The sequence below is a fragment of the Theobroma cacao genome, chromosome 8 (assembly GCF_053813885.1).
Source record: "Theobroma cacao isolate CCN51 chromosome 8, ASM5381388v1, whole genome shotgun sequence".
NCBI classification, from domain to species: domain Eukaryota; kingdom Viridiplantae; phylum Streptophyta; class Magnoliopsida; order Malvales; family Malvaceae; genus Theobroma; species Theobroma cacao.
Genome location: NC_142646.1, coordinates 10,865,866 through 10,890,334, shown reverse-complemented (window position 1 = coordinate 10,890,334; position 24,469 = coordinate 10,865,866). Strand labels below are relative to the sequence as shown.

The 24,469-nt window shown below is 34.1% G+C and overlaps 4 protein-coding genes across 4 annotated transcripts; 2 read left to right on the top strand and 2 right to left on the bottom strand.

The window, feature by feature from the left end:
• The first annotated feature begins 15 nt into the window (after positions 1-15).
• Positions 16-693, top strand: EC1.1 (egg cell-secreted-like protein (DUF1278)). The gene has a single exon (XM_007019482.3). The coding sequence runs from the start codon at positions 128-130 to the stop codon at positions 548-550; it is 423 nt and encodes a 140-aa protein (XP_007019544.1). The 5' UTR covers positions 16-127; the 3' UTR covers positions 551-693.
• Positions 694-2,580: 1,887 nt separating this feature from the next.
• Positions 2,581-3,307, bottom strand: LOC18592646 (blue copper protein-like). The gene is made up of 2 exons (XM_007019480.3): positions 3,038-3,307; positions 2,581-2,928 (listed from the first exon to the last, which is right to left on the bottom strand). The coding sequence occupies exons 1-2, from the start codon at positions 3,210-3,212 to the stop codon at positions 2,732-2,734; spliced, it is 372 nt and encodes a 123-aa protein (XP_007019542.3). The 5' UTR covers positions 3,213-3,307; the 3' UTR covers positions 2,581-2,731.
• Positions 3,308-4,583: 1,276 nt separating this feature from the next.
• LOC18592645 (scopoletin glucosyltransferase-like) lies at positions 4,584-5,802 on the bottom strand. The gene has a single exon (XM_088809151.1). It carries the CDS (start codon positions 5,656-5,658, stop codon positions 4,792-4,794), a length of 867 nt encoding a protein of 288 aa, XP_088665277.1. The 5' UTR covers positions 5,659-5,802; the 3' UTR covers positions 4,584-4,791.
• A 10,053-nt stretch (positions 5,803-15,855) lies between these two features.
• LOC148761185 (uncharacterized) lies at positions 15,856-22,718 on the top strand. The gene is made up of 3 exons (XM_088809259.1): positions 15,856-17,236; positions 21,647-21,722; positions 22,585-22,718. Exons 1-2 carry the CDS (start codon positions 15,856-15,858, stop codon positions 21,697-21,699), a joined length of 1,434 nt encoding a protein of 477 aa, XP_088665385.1. The 3' UTR covers positions 21,700-21,722; positions 22,585-22,718.
• The last annotated feature ends 1,751 nt before the right edge of the window (positions 22,719-24,469 follow it).

Sequence of the window (24,469 nt, the reverse complement as noted above, 5' to 3'; positions counted from 1 at the left end):
AATTAATCATATTGGCTTTTCATTGTCCTTTCATGTAACAGTCGGTTAAATTCAATCCCTATATAATCTATCTGGATTCACCAAATTTCTTCACACATTTGTCATGCAATATCATTGCTCTTCATAAATGGCCGATACTTTCAAGCTCTTCTCATGCCTCACTGTTCTTCTAGCTCTAACCATGGCAGCGCTAAGCCAGGCCCGACCCTTGGATACCCCCAAGCTAAGCCTTGTAGCTCGACTGAAATTGGATGAAGAATCACCAAGTTGCTGGGAGTCTTTGATCCAGCTTCAAGCATGCACTGGAGAGGTTATCTTGTTTTTCCTGAATGGCGAGACTTACCTTGGCGATGCCTGTTGCCACGCTATACATACCATTGGCCAAAAATGCTGGCCAAACATGCTGGAAACCCTTGGCTATACCACGGAAGAAGGTGACATCCTCCAAGGCTACTGTGACCATGAAACTGCCAAGTCTCCTCCATCCCCAACCTCATCATCTGTGAAATCTATCAAGGTTGTTAATCCAGTGAAAACTCTGCTCCCTTGAGTGGAGTTAAATTTATCAAGTCTTGATGTTTTATATTATGCGTCTTGTCTGCAATGGTTTAGTCAGAGTCAGTTTCTGGTTTTTGAAGTTGTTTGCAAGTTGAGAGTTATCAATGAAATAATTAGTTTCGTTGTGTGGCTCAATTTTATGTCCCATGCCTTCAACAATTGAAAATCCAAGTCTTTGCACAACCTGGAACTTCGAATTTTCTTAACCTGAATATATTTCTCAGCCAAATATATATAATTTGATCCAGTTTCTTCTAAAAAGAAAAGGATCTTGATTAATGATATGGATTAAGGCCAGCAAGGGATGTTCATTGTTAGCTACTAGTCCTTTTTATGCATCTATAATGCAGCGATATTGCATCAATCAAAGATAGGAAACTATTTTTCTTCATTTCACAGACTAATAAGTAAGAACCATAACGAATCCCAGCCAGGATAATAAATACAAACCAGTGGATAGGAGGCTAGAATTTGAAAAAGAAGATTTAAGAGCATCACCAGACCATAAACATTTCTTCCCTATTCAACCCTAATTTAGCAAGAGAATCTGTGAAGTAATTAGCCTCCTTGAAGATATTCTCCAAGCATACAACACGATCCTGACTTTATCAGAATCTCACAATAAAAAGTACTCCAGAAATGTCCACGGACTTTCACTTTGACAAGAAGCAGTGGACTGATTCTCAGCCCTCAATCAAGCTGTTACTCCACTGACAGAGCTAACAGAAGGTTTAGACTACCAAAGAAACTCTAACAAACAGAAATTATCGTTAAGATCTTAAATCCAATAAAACGAACGAAATCAAACAAGATATACCCCTCAATGATGGAAAAAAGATTTCCTCTAACAAATCTCTGACTTGTTTTTTTTTTATAAATTTTGTCACACCTTAAATTATAATCTACAATGATACTAGCTGTCCGTTACAGCATACTAATTTCTTAATGACCTTTCATTTTATTTTGTAGTTGGTGTTATTTATGAGTTAGAAAACGATCAGTCTCATCAACTTCTCTGGATAACACACAGCCGCTAGAGCTTCCAGGCCTCTACGTAACTTATATACATCTCTACATATGTACACTATCTTGATGCACAGCCTTCTCATATTTCCTTGTTCGTCCATGATCTATCTTATCACTGTCTCTCCCCAAAATGGCTTCCCCTGTCCACTCTTCATTTTTTCTTTCCTTTTAGTTTCGAGCATTCACAGCCATGGACCGACCCCTAGACCCCAAGTCCAGGGCACTTGTGGCTTGGTTATGGTTAGACGACGAATCATCAACTTGTTGGGACTCTGTGATTCTGCTGCGATCACGCACTAGAGAGCTTATTGTGTTTTTCCTCAATGGAGGAACTTACTTAGGCCATGGCTGCTGCCAAACTGTTCGTGCCGTAAGCCAACAATGCAGGACAACTATCATCGATGCGCGTAGGTTTACCCCTGAAAAGACTGACGTACTCCAAGACTACTGCAACCATGACCCATCATCGCCATCGCCATTGCTGCTAACCGTTAAGCCCAGTAACAAATGTATCCTCAAAACTAATAGTATTTGTCCCTAAATGGATTGCTATCATTCTGACAATAATCGAATAATAATAACATGTAATCAATCAAGCATGCTTTGAAATGTTTAGTATATACATGCTAAATAACTAGAATAACCATGCTTTCAAGCAGCTATATATAATTTATACTTTAAATCCTTTTATGTAGAGAAATTCAAGCACATTAACATCAGTCAAAAACCAATCACCTAACCTTCCACTCTTACTCAGACACAAATTCACGAAATTCATACCCAAACACAAATTTGCACATATATATGAGAACTTTTACTCCGTCTCATGAGGTATCTACCTACCAATACAACAATTTAAACCCTGGAGCATTCTTCCTTAATTAACCATATGAGGTTCTCTCTCCTACCTTTCACTGTTCTCACCATTGAAACTTACCTATGTTGATTACCCAATTACTTGACTTATAATTACCTGCAAAATTCTAAAATGCTAGTATTAGATTATTGTAGTGAAGAAAGGGACAATGCTATATAAAATTAAAATTAAAAGACAAATTTCTTCTATAATTGAAAGACGAAAATCAGTTTTAAAGAAGGACATCTTTTTGAGTAATGCAAATGAAGATCTTCTTTCTGACCGTCTGTCTTAAACTAGTACTGAGAGTACCATTTGATCCGCACAATGGCCAGCGGCCATAAAGTAATGTTGGCCAGGCTCCGTGAGAGTGACTGAGCTGTGCCCGTCGTTGTCAAAATATTTAGCATTAGCTGCATTGCAAGCGATGAACTTAAACTGTGTCACCTCTGCCACGCTATAACCTTGGGAAGCGTCATAGTTGAACACTGTTCAATAAAAAGAAAGAAAGAAAGAAAAAAAAAAATACAGCTTGTTAGTTAATTTCGATAGATATTAAACACAATATTTCCTAAGTGTATATGGCAAAAAGCAAACCTAAAGTGTCGCCTAGCTTAATTGACTTGCTACGAACCCAACTATAATAGTTAACAAGCGGCCTCCAACCAAGCTGGTCACCTACTGTGTACTCTGCAGCCAAACTTGACCGTGCACAACATAGAATCAGAATTAGAGCCACGAACTTGACTGTGGAGCCTTCCATTATAAGCATGCCTAAGTGAGAGGAAAGAAAAGAAAGCGGAGAGGAATGGTTTAGAGGGGATGATAGGCTTTGTAATGAGCAGGAATAAGGGGGTTGTTGGACAATGCTTCTTGTACTTCTTGCGTTATTATTGGGTTTTCTTTTGATTATGTATTGCTTCTACGGTCTTATTCGAGTTATAATAAAACAAATTTCACATCAATTAAGTTTAAAATATTGAAAAAAAAATGGTCGCCTCTTGATTGTGCCCCCTTCCTTGCCCCTGTGTATAAATTTTTGTCACTTGATACATACTTGTAGTGTAAACAATAATTTAAATAATATTATATTATTTTCATATCCAAACAAAGAGTAAATGGAAAAAAAAAAAATAAAAACTCCCCATCGTTTATCTTTTCATTCTTCCCTCTTTCACCTTATTTATCTTTTCATTGTTTCTCTCTCCCCTTAAACTTAAAAAGACCGAGACTCTTATATGAAATTAAAAATATATATATATTTTTTTATAGGGAGGGCAGGTCTCTTCTACTTTTAACATTTGTGTTCATCTGATGATGATGGGGCATTATTTTAGTGATGCAAGGATTGTTCTTTCATATGGAATTCTTTTGCAGTGAATCACATCTGTTTTGCTGGCCATGCATTCCCTTGTGTTTCTGCAGTGTACTGCTCTGAAAGAAGAGGATACAGGGAAAAGAGTGTGGTTTCATATTACAGTGTGAAAAGTTAGCTTGTTATAATCACCTACCTCTTTGTTTCATTTTAGTCATACCTATAATCTTGAAAAATCAGGACGAAAAGTGTAATCAAATTATAATAATCCATGGAGTTTTGGCCTTTTTTTTTTTTGAAAAGCAAATGGAGATTTCATTGATAAGAATGGGAAGAGAGCTTCCCCTTTACAGTATCCATGACGGGCTTCCAAAAACAAAGAACAAAAAGAATATTGGGTAGTATGCCCATGGCCAGCAGGGTATACTTTCCCAATACACCCACTCACAGCCATGGATCATAAAACTAAAAACCAGAACTTATCAGGATTCACACAAAATACACAAGATATTCCTACTCAAACCAGTACCAGGGAGGCTAGAAATATGATTCAGGAACCAGAACAAATTTGATACTTTAAGCCATTAGACCAACCATCATAAAGCTTCCTCTTCTGAGGCCATAAATCCTCACTGCAATGAGTTTTGGCCTTTTAACTCATTGTAAATGACATAAAAGTGGAAAGAATGAAAAGATAAATGATGAAATGAAAAGTTTTTAAATATTATATTTTTTTTATTGATAGTGTTTAATTTTACTCTTTATTTGGATATGGAAATAACATGATACTAAAAAAAATTATTGTTTACAGTTACAAGCATCAAGTAGTAGACATATAATAAAAATTTATACATGAGGAAGGAAAGGAGGCACAGACAAAGCATATGATTTTTATCTTGAAATATCCTTATATACCTGCCCTAAAAGTTATCTCAATCCTTAATCTTTTAGTAATTTTTCATTTTCTACATGGTGATGTTGCTAAAAATGTAAAGATATCTGATAGCTCTTTTTAAAGGCAGTTCAATCTCAATTCCTATAGTAAAGCATTCAAATCAGAGTAAGATGATCCACCTCCCTCCGCAGCCTTCCTCGCCATATCTTTCAATGCCCTGGCGCGGTTTCTTATACCCTCAGCTTCTTTGCCAACCATTATCCGAGTTACTGCCCTTTCTATATCTTCTTTGGTCACTGAAAATTTTGTGTCATCCACCCATCTATGCCATTCCTTGGCTCCAACATCCACACCTATCTTTAGAACATCTGTAACCAGCTTCTCATTACAAAATTGTTCTGCATAAAGAGGCCAAGTGACCATTGGCACCCCAGCACTGATACTTTCTATTGTAGAATTCCATCCACAGTGTGTTATGAAACCTCCTACAGCTTCATGATCAAGAGTTAGAACCTGGGGTGCCCATCCCCTTATCATCAAACCCTTCCCTTTCACCCTTTCCTCAAACCCTTCTGGCAGCCACTCTTGTTTCTCTCCCTTCTTCAAAACCCAAATGAAGTCCTGTCCAGAAGCTTCAAGACCCTTGGCTATCTCATTTAGCTGACCAGCTGAAGACCGGAATAAGCTTCCGAAGCATATGTAGACGACTGAATTGGGTTTCTTTGAGTCTAACCATCTTAAACACTCATGCCTGTCAATGGAGGCTGCATTCCCTCTGTCGGCTTTATCTTCGTCGTTCTTGTTGCAGAGTGAAACAGGGCCAATGTGCCATGCCTTCCTTCCCAAAAATTTGGAGTAGTATTCTGAGTAAGCTGGATGCAGCTCGTGGAAACTATTTATGATGACTCCATAGCTTGTCTGGTCTGATTTTAAAGCTTGATATATCAGCTCTTTCCTCTCATTCTCTGCTTCTTCTATAATAAAAGTTGGAAGCTGGAGTCTTGTCATCTTTATTTGGTCTGGAAGGCCAGGCACATCAAAGGGTTCAAAATCAGATGCTATATTTTTGTATGGTTCATGGCGCACTAGGCTTTCAAAGACAGAAAGAGCAAAGCAGCTTGTTCCATGAAAAACCAGCCTCGGAATCCCAAACTTGGTCTAATGTATGACTTCAACCTCAGTGTCTAATGTATTATTATTTGTTTTACTTGATTGACAAGAAATCATCTTTAAAAAAGAAAAAGAAACAATAGAACTATTGTAACCTATCTTTTCTCTCATTTGGATTTGAAGTTAAATGTAGACACCCCTTTTTATCATGATATATTTGTTTTCATTTTTTTTTATTTCTTTTCTACGTTATTGTTGGATTTAGTTTTTGTGATTTAAGCCATTTATTCATGTAGATTTTGAGCATGCTTATCTCTTTTTTGGCCCTCAAATTATGTTGGGGCTGATTTTCAGAACTTTAGTTTTAGATTTTGGGACCCAATTAAGTTTTCACTTTCTTGGATTGAGCTTTTGTTCCCTACGTTTTTTAAGATACCATGAAACCTAATGGGGCCTTTTTTTTAAAATTTTTATAGATTGAAATTTTAAAAAATAAAATATAAAAGTAATAATAACAAAAATAAATAAAATATAAAAGTAAAATTTTTAGAGAAGAAAATATAAAATTAAAATAATAAATAATAATTTTTTTTTTTAAAACAAGGAGAATGGCAAAGTGCAACCCGTGATTGTTGACTTAACCCAGAAAACCACCTCAAGCCATCCTTCCTTTTAATCAGATTCGTATTCTCGAAATTTCTAAATTTAAATGCGAAGATTTCAAAACCCAAAAACCCAACAACACTCTTTTTACTTATTTCTCTTTTGTGATTTTTTTCCTTGCTCCTTGTGTGTATTGTTGCGTTTTTTGGGTTATAATCGCATATTTTTTATTTTTTTTCTTGATTTTATTTGATTATTTGTGAGGATTTCTTGGTTTAAAACATTTAGATTTGTACAAGGATTTTGGGGATTTTGTTATTTTTCCTTTTCTTATTGTTTTTTTTTCTTTTAATATTCCTTTCTTTTTTTGTTCTTTCCAAGTTTTCTGATTTTGATTTACTTTCCTTCTTTTTAATTTATTTGTGTTTTTTGTCTTATTTTCTTTTTATTTGTGGGCTTGCTAGGCCGATGCCATTACTTTTATCGAATTCTGACCCATTTGGCTGTAACCCATCATTCTTAAGGCCCAAAAACTAAGTCAAAATGAAATTGAAAATAAATCAAAAATAAAATAAGATGAAATGAAATTAAACTTATTAAAAAGTTAACTAAAAAAATGAGCCTAAGTCTTACACAAATATGGTGTGTATACATTGTATTTTTATTTTGAGTCAAATAAGTTCTTATAATTAATGATTGATTTAGTCAAAATACTATTTGTCATTTTATGTCATACAGCATTGACGTGACATGCTAATATATCATAACTGATAAAGATGTGGTATGTTGACATATTATAATTGATGATAACATGATACGCTAATTCAGGATGATAATATGGTCATGTGATATTTTTCACCTTCTATATTAATGCCATATTAGTATTATGTGAATATAAAATGACAAGTGACAATATAAAAAAAACAGATTTTTTTCGACGAAAAAAATTTCATTGAAAACTTCTGTTGAAAATTTCCAATAGAAGTTTTTTTGACTTTTTTCGATGAATTTCCAACGAAAATATTCCAACGTTGGAAATCCATTGGAGATTTTTTTAGCACAAAAAAAATTTACTCCCACTAAATTTTCTAATGGATTTCTGTTGGAATTTTTCAACTGAAAATTATCCGCTGAAAATCCGTTGAAAAGTTTAAGGTCTCAAAAAAATTTAAAACTAGCTAAAGTTTCCAAAGGAATTTTTCGTTTGGAAAAGCTATTATCAACGAAAATTTTTCAACTGAATATTCTATTGAAAAATTTTGTTGATAATACTATTTTTAAATTTTTTTACATAAAATATTTTAAAATTTTTATAAATTTTATTAATCCTTCATAAAAAATAGATATTAATAAAAATAAATATATGCATACTGAAGTTTATAATATTTAAAAATTTAAATATGTTTTCCTTTGCTTATTTTTTTACATTTTTGAAAAATATATTGAATCATAAATTACAAATTAATAGTTCCATATTTCTTAATTTTATAAAAATAGATGATAAGATCTAATAATAAATTAAACAAAAATAATAATATTTTATGTACGAGCTAATGTTAGTTAATATATATAAATTAAGGAGACAGATATATAATAAACTTATTATTAGTTTATTATATGTATATATATAAATTAGAATCATATATATATATATAAACTTGTATTATTCATCAAAAACAATATAACCTATTGTGTTAATATGAAACTACAAGTTATATACTTTAATTGATATAACTTTATAAGTTAATATATATATATATATATTAATATGTTTTATATGTAAGCTTATAGTAAATTTTATTTATATGATTACAGTTATTAACTTTATTAGTTATTATCATAGTTTTTATGAAATTATATTTACAATTAATTATACAAACTTTGTAATATATATAACATTATAACATATAATTTGTGTCATTAATATATATATAATAAATTAAGTAATATAACATTATGTTTTACATTGATTAAATTCATATAAGATCATTTTAATATTACTTTGAGTACTTCATCTTTTACGATTAGTTTCATATTATAATTTTAATAATTAAAATATGAGTACTATTTATAAATATTTAAATAAATAAATAAATAAATAAATAAATATATATATATATATATATATAAAACACCATAGATAAGGTATGCAAAAATAATAATTCTTGATGTATATTAATATTCGTTAATATAAATTTAGAAGAATTGATTGTAAGCTTAATTAATAATATATACTTAAAATATATTAATTTATTATTTGTACATATATAAATCATAATCATAGTAATTTAATATTAACTATATATTTATATATTTATAAATCTGTATTAATATAAAATTACAAGTTATATATTTTAAATGATATAACTTATATTAATATTAATAAATGATAGTAAATATCTTACATATTAATATGTTATAATTATTATACATTAGTAATGTTTCATAATATAAAATGCTATGAATATATATATATTTGTATAAATATTATATATATACATATATTTAGTTTATACATAAATATTACTATAACTTATATTAAATTTTATTATTTATATGATTACATTTAATAACTTTATTAGTTATCACCTTAGTTTTTATAATATATTATTTATAATTAATTTTTATTCATATAAAATTTGATATAAAACGTTATAATATATAAGTTATGTCATTAATTTCGTATATATATATATATATATATATATATATATATATATAAGTAACACATATAAATATGTACTATTAAAATTAACATAATATTTATACTTATGATAAATAAGTAATTAATATTTTACAAAGTAATAAATTTAGTTAGTAATTAATAAACAATATATTATAATTAACTAACAAAATAATATTGATTTTAGTTTAATATAAATATATTAAAGTTTTATTATTATTAACAATTATTCATTTATTAATAATGTCAAACCCTGTTTTATAAAATAATTACGATGTCATTTACATGCTCAATAGAATGTTTGCATGTTTAGGAAGTTCGAGGAATCGTTAAAAGATGATATTGCCCCTAATGGTACCATTAAGTTGATTAAGCCTCAAACTAGTTCAAATATGAATTTTGAGGTGAAATTAAGAGTTTCACAGTTCAGGGATGACTCAAAATGGTAATTCGGAGTTCGAGGATCAATTTGGAGTCAAACCAAAATTTTCACTATCTAGGGGCAAAATGGTCATTTGCCACTTGGGAACAAAATGAGAATTTTGAGAAAAGATTTTTTTTGGCCCCATTTAACTTATTGGAGTATGATTTGAGTATTGAGTATAATTTGAGGGTTTGGCAGTGAAAAAGTTTAATTCCGGTGATTTCTGGAGTGTAGGGGCAAAAATCGTAATTTTTCCACCCACGGACAAAATTTGAGATTTTGAGAGAATTTAGATCAAATTTGACAAATTGGAGAATGGTATGAGTATAAGGGATGGAAAATATGTCTATGGGCAATTTTTCAGTTTTTGGGGCAAAAAATGTAATTTTTGACTTTTACGGGGGTAAAAATGTAAATTTTAAAAATTACTCCACCAAGACTTTGGATAAGTTTGAGAATTTTATCTAAGCTATGGATATATGGGACAAGTGTATGGTGAAAATTTGAAAATAAATGGATGGCTAGAATTTAAGGAATTAATAAAACAAAAAAAAATGAATAAAATAATATTATATTATTTTAGCCTTTAAAAGTGTCAAAATTCCAGAATTCTCATCTTCCTCAGCTGTCCAAACCAGGAGAGAAAAAGGGGGAAAAGAAATAAGAACCCTAGCTGAAAGAATTTGGGGAAAATCAAGAGAAATCAAGAAATCAAGCATTAAAAAGATAAATTTCATTGATTTTCTTTGTGATTTTCACTACCCATGCATTTTTTTTCTCATTTCCATGCAAAATTAGAAAGTGAGTATGGACACCCATGTTGGCCAAACCTCCATGGATGAGTTTTGAGCTTGAGTTTTGGTTGATTTTAATTGAATTGAGTGATTTTAGTTAGGTTATATTGAAATATAGCAAAAATAAGCTAGAGAAATAATTTTCTCCCATTGAAACCCATTATGCTGAATTTTCTAGGGGAATATTGGCTGCTGATCTTGATGTTTATTTAGGAATTATGATGAATAATGATGAATTGTGAGCCTAGAAAAATAATGGGAATTTTCGGAGCAAAAATATGAATTTTTACCCACTAGGGGTATTTTCATAATTTGCTATCAGGATTGATAATTTGCACCACACTGAGGAACATTAAGTCAATTTGGGTGCAGTTGAGGTATAGAAATTGAAAAAAATTAATTTGAAGTTTAAACGGACGCGTATATTGATTTATCGGGTAAAAGATCGAAATAAGCTAACACCGCGTTTAGGCAAAATTTAGACATTTTGCACTTCATATCATGCATTAGTAGTATAAATTAGTTTATTTTGGTTTAGTACCAAAGTAGTAAACCTCTTAATTGTGCAATTTGTCAAGGTGGCGAATCCTCTGGCAAGGGCAAGGAAATCGCAACCGAGGAGTAATAGTTGGAGTACCCGAATTTAGTTTTCGAAAACTGTGAGTAAATTTATTATCGTCTTAATTATCTAGAGTAGTTTTATACAATCGTGTGATTTTATGAAAAATGGGTTTAAATGGTAAATTGCTATGTTTTAAGAGAAATTGTGATTTTATAAAATGATTTTATAAATTTTCTGGAAAATCGAATACTGGTTTTGAAAATAGAGTAATTGGAGACTGCTTGCTTGTATTGTAAATTTGTGGTTTTAAATTGAATGGCTTATGACAATAAATGAGCATGAATGGCTAAACTGATTTTGGTGTTAAAATTATTTGTACTGTGTATTTAGCCATGAGAGGCTAGGTTGCGATAAATTATCATGTCATGCAGAAAAAGATTTTATAAATCAGGTGGTAGATAAAAAATTAGCTACTGCAGTAGTGGGGCATTCCGTGGGCCAGCCTATTAGAGGGGCACGGTAAACTTCTTTATATTCTCACCTCGGTCGTAGAGGCGCGTAGGGTATCTCCTGAGGTGCGCTTTTTGAGTGCACTTCACGTGGACCACTGCGTGAGAGTGAGATTCAGCCAACGCCAAAGAACGACTATATTTCAAAATAAAAATATGATTTATGCGAAATATGAATTTTTAACAGCCTTGGCGATCTCGGTTGGATACCCCTAGTCCAGGTGTCACCGAGTACAGGATTTGGCATGAGCCAAGTTTTGAGTAATTCACGAGCCATATTGATTATTTGGTTGAAATGAATATTCGTGATGTGAAAAATTTGCTGAAGTTAATTATTTTTAATTGTCTCTATTTACTTGCCTTTAGATAGTTTAGATGGTGTCTGTTTACTCACTGGGATTTTATAATCTCACCACCCTTAATTCCCCACATTTCAGATTCGGGATAGTCGGTAGATAGCTGATTGCATCAAGGACTTCAGTTAGCCTTGCATTGACAAAATTATAGGTTCACAAACTCGCATCTTATTGGTTAGTTGAGGGTCCACGTGTCATTATAAAAGTAATTTTATACTTTAGTTATTTGATTTAAAATATGTAAGAACATATTTAGCTTTTACACCATGTTTTTGATGGGTTTTGGTAATTTCAAAGAAAAATAACGAAAATGCCCATGTGAGCCAGAAAATAATATTTTATTGATTTGATTTGGAAATGAATTATGATTTCTTGAAATGCAAGATTTAATAATTGTTGCTCACCGGGGACATGCGAAAGCTGATGCTAAGCCTTGCGGGGTTCCGATCGGCATTTGAGGTAATGAGTGCCTATAGGGATGTCGCGGCGGTTGTCACGGGCCCGATGGGAGTTCCGGGTCGTGAAAATTAAAATTTAAAATATTTAAATTTTTGTTACTATAAAGACTGGAACTTGTGTCTAGATGAAAAATAAACTAAATCCAAATGACTCAAATACTAATTTTAAAATTTTACCAACTTAGTATAAAAGAAAACCAAATCCAGATGACTCAAATACTAATCTTTAACCATGAGCGTGGCTCACTTTCCCCAAATGTCTCTACTTTGTTTCCCCTTCTTGTGCTGAGACTAGAGGCTGAAACTAGAGGTGTCAATATAGGCTGGCCTGACCCAGCCAGACCCAAGCCCTTGTGAGCTAAGAAAATATGGGTTGGGTCGGACCCGCCCATTTTTTATAGGCCATCAAAACCTCAACTGTAAAACCCGACCCTATAAATACATGTCATGACATACATGCATTGAGTAGCATGTTATTACGCTAGAAAAGCACCTAAGAATAAACGAAACCTGATATTGTACCTAACGGTACACTTAAATTTATTTAACCTCGAACTAGTTCAAATAGGAATTGTAGGATGAAATTTAATATTTTATAGTCCATGAATGACTAAAAATGATTGTTCGGAGTTCGAGGGTTCATTTGGGGTAAAATTAGAAATTTTGATATTTAAGGGCAAAATCGTCATTTTGCCACCTAAGATAATAATTTGATCATGGAGTGAAATTTTTGACCAAGATTAACTATTTGGAGTATAATTTAATGATAGGAAGTGAAAAAGTTTAATTCTGGTGATTTTTGGAGTGTAGGGGTAAAATCGTAATTTTGCCACCCATGGACAAAATTTGAGATTTTGAGAGAATTTTGATCAAATTTGACAAATTGGAGAATGGTATGAGTATAAGGGATGAAAAATATGTCTATGGGCAATTTTTCAATTTTTGGGGCAAAAATGTAATTTTTGACTTTTACGGGGGCAAAAGTGTAAATTGCAAAAATTACTCCACCGAGACTTTGGATGAGTCTGAGAATTTTATCTAAGCTATGAATATATGAGACAAGTGTATGGTGAAAATTTGGAAACAAATGGATGAAATTTTAAAAATGGGCCAATGGGAAAGGGACACATGGCATTTTTTAATGAAATAATATTATTTTAATGAAAAGTCAGCCATTTAAACCCAAATTTTGAGTGCTGGCCGGCCATAAGGAAGAAAAACAGAGGAAATAGAGAGGAAAGGAAGAAGAAAAGAAAAACCAAAGAGAAACAAGAAAATTCAAAGAGAAATTCGCGGTTTTCGACCGTTTACGCGTCTAACGGTAAGATTTTTCGATTTTAGCTTGATTTCTACCTTTCCTATGCCTTTATTTCCATTTAGCATGCTTGAGGAGAGAGATCAAAAAGTGATATCAAGGGCTGGACGAAATTCTAGGAGAGAGAAATTGAAATTTTTAGGTTTTGATTTTTAGTTAAATTGATAGTTTTAGTTAGTTAAATGTGTTTAGAAATTAAATTGGGCAAGAAATCAGTAAATTTTCACAATACCCACTCTTGGCTGGATGCTCAATGCTGTACAATGATGATGAATTGATTTTATTCTAAGGAAAATGAAGAGAAATGATGAAAAACGATTAAACGTGATAGAAAAACAAAGTAGAAAATTTACCGAGTTAATGTCCCATTTTTGGCCGAATTTTCCAAGGAAGGGAGTGAGCTGATTTTGTTGTTTTTAGAAGGTTATTGGCTGATATTTAATGGTTAGAAATGTTGGAGAGAGAATGGGATGATTTAGAGCTAAAATGGAGCGCGTTAGCAATTTATCGGGCAAAGTGCCAAAAATAGGTTAATACCGCATTTAAGTCGTTTTAGGCTATTGCATTTCATACCATGCATTAGTATAGGATTTAAGTTAATTATATAGTGATTTAGCATCAATGTGATGAATTGTGTAAATTTTTGTAATGTGTCTAGGAGGAGAGCCTTCCGGAAAAGGCAAAGAAGTCGTACCCGACGAGTAGTGATCGGGGCGCTTAGAAAGCTTTTATTTTGTACAAACGGTGAGTAAACTTATTATTATTGTAAATTATCTAGAGTTTATTTTAAATGCCCTTTATGTATTTTATGAAATGAGAACGAGATTAAAACGGGATTTTTGATGTTTTAGGAATAAATGTGACAAATAAAAATATATTGTATTGATTATGAAATTGAGTAATTGGAGGCTACAAATTGAATTGAAAAATATATATTTTCCTAGGAATGGCTTATGCGAAATGAGTATATGTGGCTATATTTTGTGAATGCATTGGGAAATTTATGTAAGTTGTTTTACTATGCAGGCTGGATAAATAAATAAAAGCCACGTTATACTGTCGAAATTTTATTAAAATTGGTGGGTTAGTCACTGCAGTGACGGGTTTCCGTGGACTGCCTATTAGAGGGGCACGGTAAACCCAGTTATATAGTTACTCCGGTTGTAGAGGCGAGGAGGGTAACTCCTGGGGTAGTATTAGAGTTCACTTCACGTCGAACCCCCACGTGAATGTGTAACTCGGCCAACGCCAAGGGACGGCTTGTTTTAAAAATAAAAATGTGTTTCACGTGTGAATATTTTAACACCCTTGGCGGACTCGGTTAGATACCTCGGCCAAGGTATCCCCGAGGATTAGTTTTGGCTTGAGCCTTGTTTTAATAAAAGCCATAAGCCTTAACAATTGTTTTGGTAAATTACAAATACTTTGTGGTTTAAGAAATAAATTGAAAACATTATGAAATGAGTTGAAATTTGTTGTTTAAACTTGCCTCCATTTTACTCGCCTTTAGATATTTATGATAATGTCTGTTTACTCATTGGGATTGCAAAATCTCACCCAACTCCTTTCCACCCATTTCAGGTTCAGTATAGACTGTAGATAGCTGATCTCATCGAGGACTACCATTGGATCTGCATTTTCCAAATCGTAGGTTCACAGTCCTCTTTACTTTTGTTTATTCGGGGGCCCTCTTGTTATTGTAAATTAAATTAAATATTTTGGCTTACTGTATTTCAGTATGTATAAATTTATTTAGCTTTTACGCTATAAAAATTATTCACGTATAACTCTATAAATATTGTTTTATAAGAAAATAGAATATTTCCCTTAATATTTCTTTTATTTTCTTATTATATTCAAATAACCGTAATTTCGTTTTAAATGAAGATTTTTGACTCTTAAACTCATTTTGAATATGAATTATGTATTTTGTACTTGTATATTACGTTTTAGCCAGTTTTGAAATTTTTGAGAAAAAAATGACCAAAATACCCTTGTGTGGCGAAAATTTTATTTTGATTGTTTTTGATCTAAAATAGTAAATATTCTCTAAAAACTCGATATTTAACAATGATTGCTCACAGGAAAGGAAAGAAACTGATATGTAAGCCTTGCGGGGTTCCGGTTGGCATTCCGGATAATGAGTGTCAATTGGGACGTCGCGGCGATTGTCATGGGCCTGAGGGAGGTTCCGGGTTGTGACAATTCTATTGGTATCAGAGCTTTTGGTTTTAAAGATCAAAGTTTTTAGTTTTAAAGTTGTTTTAAAAATTTACAATATCAGTGTGGCCCCGGATTAAGTTAAGTTAGGTTAGGTTAAATAGAATGCATGCATCTGCATATAGAGCCTAAGGTTACCTAAACTTGCTCGTATTTTTTTTATAGATTACAATGCCTCCTCGACGCGGACGTCCACCTCTCACTAGATCGGTTGGGAGGGGAAAAGGTCGTTCCCAACGTCATCAGCCAAATATAGTAGAGGAGGAATCAGCTGCATCTACCATTCGGGCAGCACCTGCTGCTGAGCAGGCCGATAGTCCTCCACATCCTCCATCTCCTCAGCCACATACGGGTATTCCCGCCATGCCTACTGAGGCAGCACAAGCATTGACAGCTTTCTTTGCAGCAATGGCTGGTCAAGCTCAGACTGGTCAAGTTCCACCTGTAGTGCCTCCAACTACTCCTTTAGTTCCACCACCAGTACAGGATGTATCCATTTCCAAGAAGCTGAAGGAGGCTAGGCAATTGGGTTGTGTATCTTTCACGGGTGAGTTGGATGCCACTGTGGCAAAGGACTGGATTAATCAGGTTTCAGAGACACTCTCTGATATGAGATTAGACGACGACATGAAGCTGATGGTGGCTACGAGATTATTAGAGAAGAGGGCTCGTACTTGGTGGAATTCGGTGAAGTCCCGTTCCGCTACTCCTCAGACATGGTCTGATTTTCTCAGGGGATTCGATGGTCAGTATTTCACTTATTTCCATCAGAAAGAAAAGAAGAGAGAATTTTTGAGTTTGAAACAGGGAAATCTAACTGTAGAGGAGTACGAGACTCGTTTTAACGAGTTAATGTTATATGTGCCAGATCTGGTAAAATCTGAGCAGGATCAGGCCAGTTATTTCGAGGAAGGGCTCCGTAATGAGATTAGAGAGCGGATGACAGTGACTGGTAGGGAGCCGCATAAGGAGGTGGTACAGATGGCTTTACGAGCTGAGAAGCTCGTGACTGAGAATAGGAGGATTCGGACTGAGTTTGCAAAAAGGAGAAATCCTGGTATGTCTTATAGTCAGTCAGTAAAAAGAGGCAAGGACTCAGCGATTTCAGGGAGTACTACTTCTTTTTCCATGACATCTCCTCGACCTCCATTTCCACCATCACAACAGAGACCTTCGAGGTTTAGCAGATCTGCTATGACTGGTTTTGGGAGGAGTTTCGGAGGTTCTGACAGATGCAGAAATTGTGGGAATTATCATAGTGGGCTATGTAGAGAGCCAACAAGATGTTTCCAATGTGGACAAACGGGTCATATTAGGAGTAATTGCCCACGGTTAGGACGAGCCACGGTAGTTGCATCATCTTCACCAGCTCGCACTGATATACAGAGGAGAGATTCTTCTGGGTTGCCACCGAGACAGGGAGTAGCCATACGGTCCGGTGTGGAGAGTAATACCCCGGCACATCCACCTTCGAGACCACAGACTCGTACCTCGACAAGAGTTTTCGCTGTGACGGAAGATGAGGCACAAGTCCGACCTGGAGCAGTGACAGGTATTATGTCTTTATTTGATAAAGATGCTTATGTTTTGATAGATTCTGGCTCAGATAGGTCTTATGTGAGCACCACATTTGCATCAATTGCTGATAGAAACTTGTCACCATTAGAGGAAGAAATTGTAATTCACACCCCTTTAGGAGAAAAGCTAGTTAGAAATAGTTGTTATAGAGACTGTGGGGTAAGGGTAGGCGAGGAAGAATTTAGGGGTGACTTAATTCCTCTAGAGATCTTGGATTTTGATCTAATATTGGGTATGGACTGGTTAACTGCACATCGGGCGAACGTGGATTGTTTCCGAAAGGAAGTTATTCTCCGAAATTCGGAGGGAGCAGAGATTGTGTTTGTAGGGAAACGCCGAGTATTACCGTCCTGTGTAATCTCGGCCATCAAAGCTTCAAAATTAGTGCAGAAAGGGTATCCGACTTATTTGGCATACGTAATTGATACTTCAAAGGGGGAACCTAAGTTAGAGGATGTCCCGATAGTAAGTGAGTTTCCTGATGATTTACCGGGACTGCCTCCTGATCGAGAGCTTGAGTTCCCTATTGATTTACTTCCAGGTACCGCACCTATTTCTATCCCTCCATATAGAATGGCTCCAGCAGAGTTGAAGGAGTTGAAAGTACAATTGCAAGAGTTGGTGGACAAGGGTTTTATACGCCCTAGTATATCTCCATGGGGAGCACCGGTTTTATTTGTGAAAAAGAAAGACGGTACACTTCGGTTATGTATCGATTACCGACAGCTTAACAGAATGACCATTAAGAACAAGTATCCGTTACCGAGGATTGATGATCTTTTCGATCAATTACAGGGAGCTACAGTGTTTTCCAAGGTTGATCTAAGGTCTGGGTATCATCAGTTGAGGATTAAAGAACAAGATGTACCCAAGACAGCGTTCAGGACTCGGTACGGTCATTATGAGTTCTTGGTCATGCCTTTCGGGTTAACTAACGCACCGGCAGCTTTTATGGATCTCATGAATAGGGTGTTCCACCCTTACCTGGACAAGTTTGTTATTGTGTTCATTGATGACATACTGGTTTACTCGAGAGATAATGATGAGCACGCTGCCCACTTGCGTATAGTATTACAAACTTTGAGGGAAAGACAGTTGTATGCAAAGTTTTCGAAGTGTGAGTTTTGGTTACAGGAAGTGGTATTCTTGGGACACGTAGTATCGAGAACTGGAATATATGTTGATCCTAAGAAAGTAGAGGTAATTTTACAATGGGAGCAACCTAAGACAGTGACGGAGATTCGTAGTTTCCTCGGATTAGCCGGTTATTATCGGAGGTTTGTTCAGGGGTTTTCCTTAATAGCAGCTCCTTTGACCCGTCTAACTCGTAAGGGAGTTAAGTTTGTGTGGGATGATGTTTGTGAGAATCGATTTCAGGAGCTAAAGAACCGGTTAACCTCCGCTCCCGTTTTAACACTTCCTGTTAATGGTAAGGGATTTGTAGTATATAGTGATGCTTCAAAGTTGGGGTTGGGGTGCGTATTGATGCAGAATGAAAAAGTTGTGGCTTATGCTTCTAGACAGCTAAAGAGGCATGAAGCAAATTACCCTGCCCATGATTTAGAGTTAGCAGCAGTGGTGTTTGCTTTAAAAATCTGGAGGCATTACTTGTATGGTGAGCATTGTCGGATATTTACGGATCATAAGAGTTTAAAATATTTGCTCACCCAAAAGGAGCTTAATTTGAGGCAAAGGCGATGGTTGGAGTTGATAAAAGATTATGACTTGGTGATAGACTATCATCCGGGGAAGGCGAACGTTGTAGCTGATGCCTTAAGTCGTAAGTCTTCATCGTCTTTAGCAGCACTTCAGAGTTGTTATTTTTCAGCATTAATAGAGATGAAATCTCTTGGGGTCCAGTTGAAAAATGGTGAGGATGGATCCTTATTGGCAAACTTCATTGTGCGACCTTCGTTACTTAATCAGATCAAGGACATTCAGAGGACTGATGATGAGTTAAGAAAAGAAATTCAAAAACTGACCGATGGAGGAGTTAGTGAGTTCAGATTTGGAGAGGATAACGTCTTGATGTTTAAAGATCGAGTTTGTGTTCCTGAGGGAAACCAGTTGAGACAGGCGATCATGGAAGAAGCTCATTCATCTGCTTATGCATTACATCCCGGAAGCACCAAGATGTATAGGACTATCAGGGAGAATTATTGGTGGCCGGGTATGAAGCGAGACGTAGCAGAATTCGTAGCAAAGTGTCTCGTATGTCAGCAAGTTAAGGCGGAGCATCAGAGGCCAGCAGGTACACTTCAGTCTTTACCTGTTCCCGAGTGGAAATGGGAGCATGTAACTATGGATTTTGTTTTGGGATTGCCGCGGACACAGAGGGGAAAGGATGCGATTTGGGTGATCGTAGATCGGTTGACTAAGTCCGCTCACTTTTTAGCTGTCCATAGTACATACTCTATTGAGAAGCTGGCTCAGCTCTATATAGATGAGATTGTGAGGCTACATGGAGTTCTCGTTTCTATAGTGTCAGATCGAGATCCTCGATTCACTTCTCGATTCTGGCCGAAATTTCAAGAAGCTCTTGGAACCAAATTGAAATTTAGCACTGCTTTTCACCCACAGACGGATGGTCAGTCAGAAAGGACTATCCAGACCTTGGAGGATATGTTACGGGCTTGTGTCATTGACTTTATTGGGAGTTGGGACAGACATTTGCCATTGGTGGAGTTCGCGTATAATAACAGTTTTCAGTCTAGTATTGGGATGGCACCATACGAGGCTTTGTATGGAAGGAAGTGCCGAACTCCGTTCTGTTGGGATGAAGTAGGTGAAAGAAAGTTAGTGAGTGTGGAATTGATCGAGCTAACTAACCAAAGAGATAAGATAAAATTTTTAAAATAAAATAATATTTTATTAATGAAATGATATTAAAATATTAATATTTAACCGGATGTCGAAATCAGCCATGAAGAAGGATCATAATGGTTGATCCAAGTAAGGGAAAAGATGTCAAGCTTGACTCTATAAAATACTTGTCATGGCATACATGTGATGGATAGCATGTTTGCATGCTAGGAGAGTCCCAAAAAATTTACAAAAGTCGGTATTGTACCTAAAAGTACATCAAAGTTGATTTAAGCCTCGAACTAGATCAAATAGAGTATTTAAGATGAAATTAAGAATATTAAAGTCTCAGAATAGTTTAATAGGTGATTTGGAAAAGATTTGGAGTCAAATTGGAATTTTCACTATCCAGGGGCAAAATGGTCATTTGCCACTTGGGGACAAAATGGAAATTTTTAGAAAAGATTTTTTATGGCCCCATTTGACTTATTGGAGTATGATTTGAGTATTGGAGTATGATTTGAGGTTAAGAAGTGAAAAAAATTTATTCTTGGTATTTTTCGGAGCATAGGGGTAAAATGGTAATTTTGCCACCCTAGGGGCAAAACAGTAATTTTCCACCACCAGGACATTTGTCCAGCACATGGTCTTCCTTTAGCCTTATTTTGACCATTGACTAATTATGTGGTGGAGATAAAAAGGATTAAAATTTTTAAAGTTTTAAAAATAGACCAATGGAAACATGCCACGTGTCAAGCAAGAATAGTTTATTATTTTTCATTAAAATCAGCCCATATTTATCACATTTTCTCTTCATGTGGCCGGCCAAAGAAGAACAAAGGAGGAAAGGAAAAAAAACAAGAACCCTAGGTGGAAAAATCAAAGGAAAATTGATGTATTTCAAGGAATCAAGCAATCAAAGGTAAAATTTCTTGATTTTGACTTGTGATCTACCTTTCCGATGCATTTCTCCTTATTTTCCATGATTAAATTTCATGTTTTCATGGTGAATTCATGGCTGCCCAAATGGGTATGGAGAGAGAATGAAGTTAGATTGATTTGATTTTAAGTTATGTTAGTGTTTTTAGTTAGTTTAGCATATTTAGAAACAAAACAACAAGAAAAGAATTCATTTTCTCCCATCACCATTATTGGCCGAATTTTCTAGGGAGGATATTGTGGCTGAAATTGATGATATTTTATGATATTTGGGTGATATTTGATGTTTGGTGAGGCTAGAAATTAAATGGAAAATTTTGGTGTGAAAATTCAAATTTTTACCTAATGAGTAGACATGTGTGATTATTGACCCGGGACTGATAAATTGAATCTCATTCATAATCACTGAGGTAATTTAGGTATAATTGGAGTGCAGAAAGTGAGAAGAATTGATTTGGAGTTAAATTGAAGATTTTAGCCGATCAGACCGAGTATAGTGCGACTTAGGTCGAATATCACATTTAAGTGATTAATTAGACATTTTGCATCCCATCGCATGCATTCATTTAGATTTAGAGAGCCTAAAATAGTTTATGATAAATTGACACAATTTATTGAAATTCGTATCACGTATGATGTATAGGTGGTGAGCCCTCTAACAAGGGTAAAGAGATTGTGCCCGAAGACCGAGAGTAGGAGTATATCGAACTCCTAGTACTGTGAGTAACCTTACCATCATTTTTATTATCTAAAGTATGTTTTTATTCGATTTTGGTGAAATTTTATGAAAAGGAGTTTAAATGGTAAATCTTTGTGTTTTACAAACAAAATGTATTTACATGAAAGCATTTTATAAATTGTCTTGAAATCGAATAATGATTTTGAAAAATAGAGTAATTGGAGACCACTTGTTATATTGTAAATTTATGATTTGAAATCGAATGGCTTATGACAATATTTGCATGAATGGCTGAATTGATAATTGTGTTGAAATGTATGAAATATGTATTTAGCCTTGAAAGGTTGTGAATTACAATAATTGCCATATTATGTTATTGAATTTTATTGTATGGTGGGTTTAGCTTGCTGCAGTGGGCGGATTCTGTGGACTAGCCTATTAGAGGGGCACATAATTTGGATATATATATGTACCTTGGTCGGAGAGGCGCGTAGGGTATCTCCTGAGGTATGGATAGAGTTCATATTACGCCGAACCACCTCGTGATGATGAACTACGCTAATGCCAAGGAATGGTTGTGTTTTTCAAACTAAAAATATGTTTTATATGTATACGAAATTTTAACAGCCTTGGCGGGCTCGAGTGTACGCCCCTGATCAAAGTGTCATCGAGTACTATTTGATGGCATGAGCCAAATGTTTATGGAAGTCATAAGCCTTAATGAGAAATTAAACGAAATTCAACTGTTTGCATGAGTTGGGATGAATTTTCAAATTGAGAAATACATAATATGATGGGATATTTTGTTTTTCTCTTTTTACTCGGCTTTAGTTGATTTAAATGATGTTTGTTTACTCACTGGGATTTTATAATCTCACCACCCTCCTTTCCACCCATTTCAGGCTCAGAGTAGGCTGTAGATAGCTGATTCCATCGAGGGCTTCTATTAGATTAGTGTCCTCCACATAGTAGGTTCACAGTTTCTTTAATTCTAATTATTGTGGGCCCACTTGATTATTGTAAATTTAATAGTTTATTGCGCTACAATATGATGAATTTATTTTGTTTTTACGTTACAAAAAGTATTTACGCATAACTCCAAAATTACTGTTTATAAGAAAATAAAATATTTTATCGAATATCTTGTTTTATCTTCTTATTATATTCAAATAATTATAATTTCATTTTAAATAAAGGTTTTAGATGCCTAAACTTATTTTTAATTGTAAATTATGCGATTGGTACTTGTTTACTACATTTTTAACTGGTTTTGAAATTTTCAATGGAAAATGACCAAAATGCCCCTGTGAGATAAAATTTTTTATTTTATCAGTTTTGAGTTGGAAATAGCTCAAAATCCTTTAGAACATAATATTTGGCAACGGTTACTCACCGGAGGAAATGAGAAACTGATATTAAGCCTTGCGGGGTTTCGATTGGTATTCCGGGAGATGAGTGCCCATCGGGGCATCGCGACGGTTGTCACGGGCTCGAGGGGAGTTTCGGGTCATGACAAAACATGTTACAAATAAATAAATTACACCAAATATAAATAAACAAATAAAGTACATAAATAAAGTATAAATCTTTAACACAAACTACTATCCCATAAACATAAGTATATAATTAAACAATAGAAACTTCAAGACTTATTTATATCTTTCTCAATCCTCATCCTCAAGTAAAATATTTAAATCTTGTTTAAACAACAATGATGTCTCAAGGTCTGAATCATTATCAATTTATCATATAATATTCATTGTCATAAAAGAAAAAGAGATAATAAGTTTTAATCTAAATTAAAATTATTAATTTGACAAGTAAAGATTAAAGACATTGAAATATATAAAATAAGCAATACCATTGGTAATTAAATTATTAATTTTATATAGTTAAATATATAAAATTATTAAATTAATTAAAATTATTAATTTATTTTTTTGCCTCATAGGGCTAGCTCGCCCCAACCCACTAATCTGATGGGCTGGCCCATTTAGGCTCGATTTTAATATGAGCCTAAATTTTGAAACCCAACCCACCCTATATTTAATAAAAAATGGACCGGGCCAATGGGCTAGGCCTATTTTGACAGGACTAGCTGAAACCCATTTGCTAGCTCACTCATCACTTTCCCAAAATTTTCTTGTTTTGTTGCCTTTGCTGTGAATCTCCTTTTGATGTGTTGTTTTTAAAGGTTCCATGTTTTGTTCCCCAATATTTGCACTTCCTCTGTGTACAGATCTACAACTTAAGGTATTTATTCTTCTTTTTCCTTTTTTCTGTATTTTAGTTTCGATCACTCATCACTCATCAATTTTTTGTTTGAGGATAACTATAGACTAAAATCACAAAAAATGAAAGAAAAAAATTTGCTACTGAAAAGTAAAACCTAAAAAGAACAAACTAATAAAACCCAAAAAGAATTCAAACTAAGAAAATGAGAAAGATTTTGTTTTGGTTTGGTTTGTTACTGAAAGGGTTTGTCTTAGAGAGAGGGAAGCTGGTAACTCAAACGCAACTGCAAAATGTTTTGAAAATGGAAAAACAAAAAATGCAAAAAACATTTGAATTTTTATTGGACCTAGAAATTCTGTACATATTCTCAACAAAGTCATCAATTAGAATAGGCAAAAAACCACAAACAATGGCTAAAAGAGCAATAATAAAGGTAAACAAAAAAAAAAAAAAGAAAATCGAAGCAAAAGACATTGGTTGCTAGTAATTATTTCTTGTATGCATTGATAAAGATAGAAACATAGACAAACAAACAAACAAACAAAGAATCAC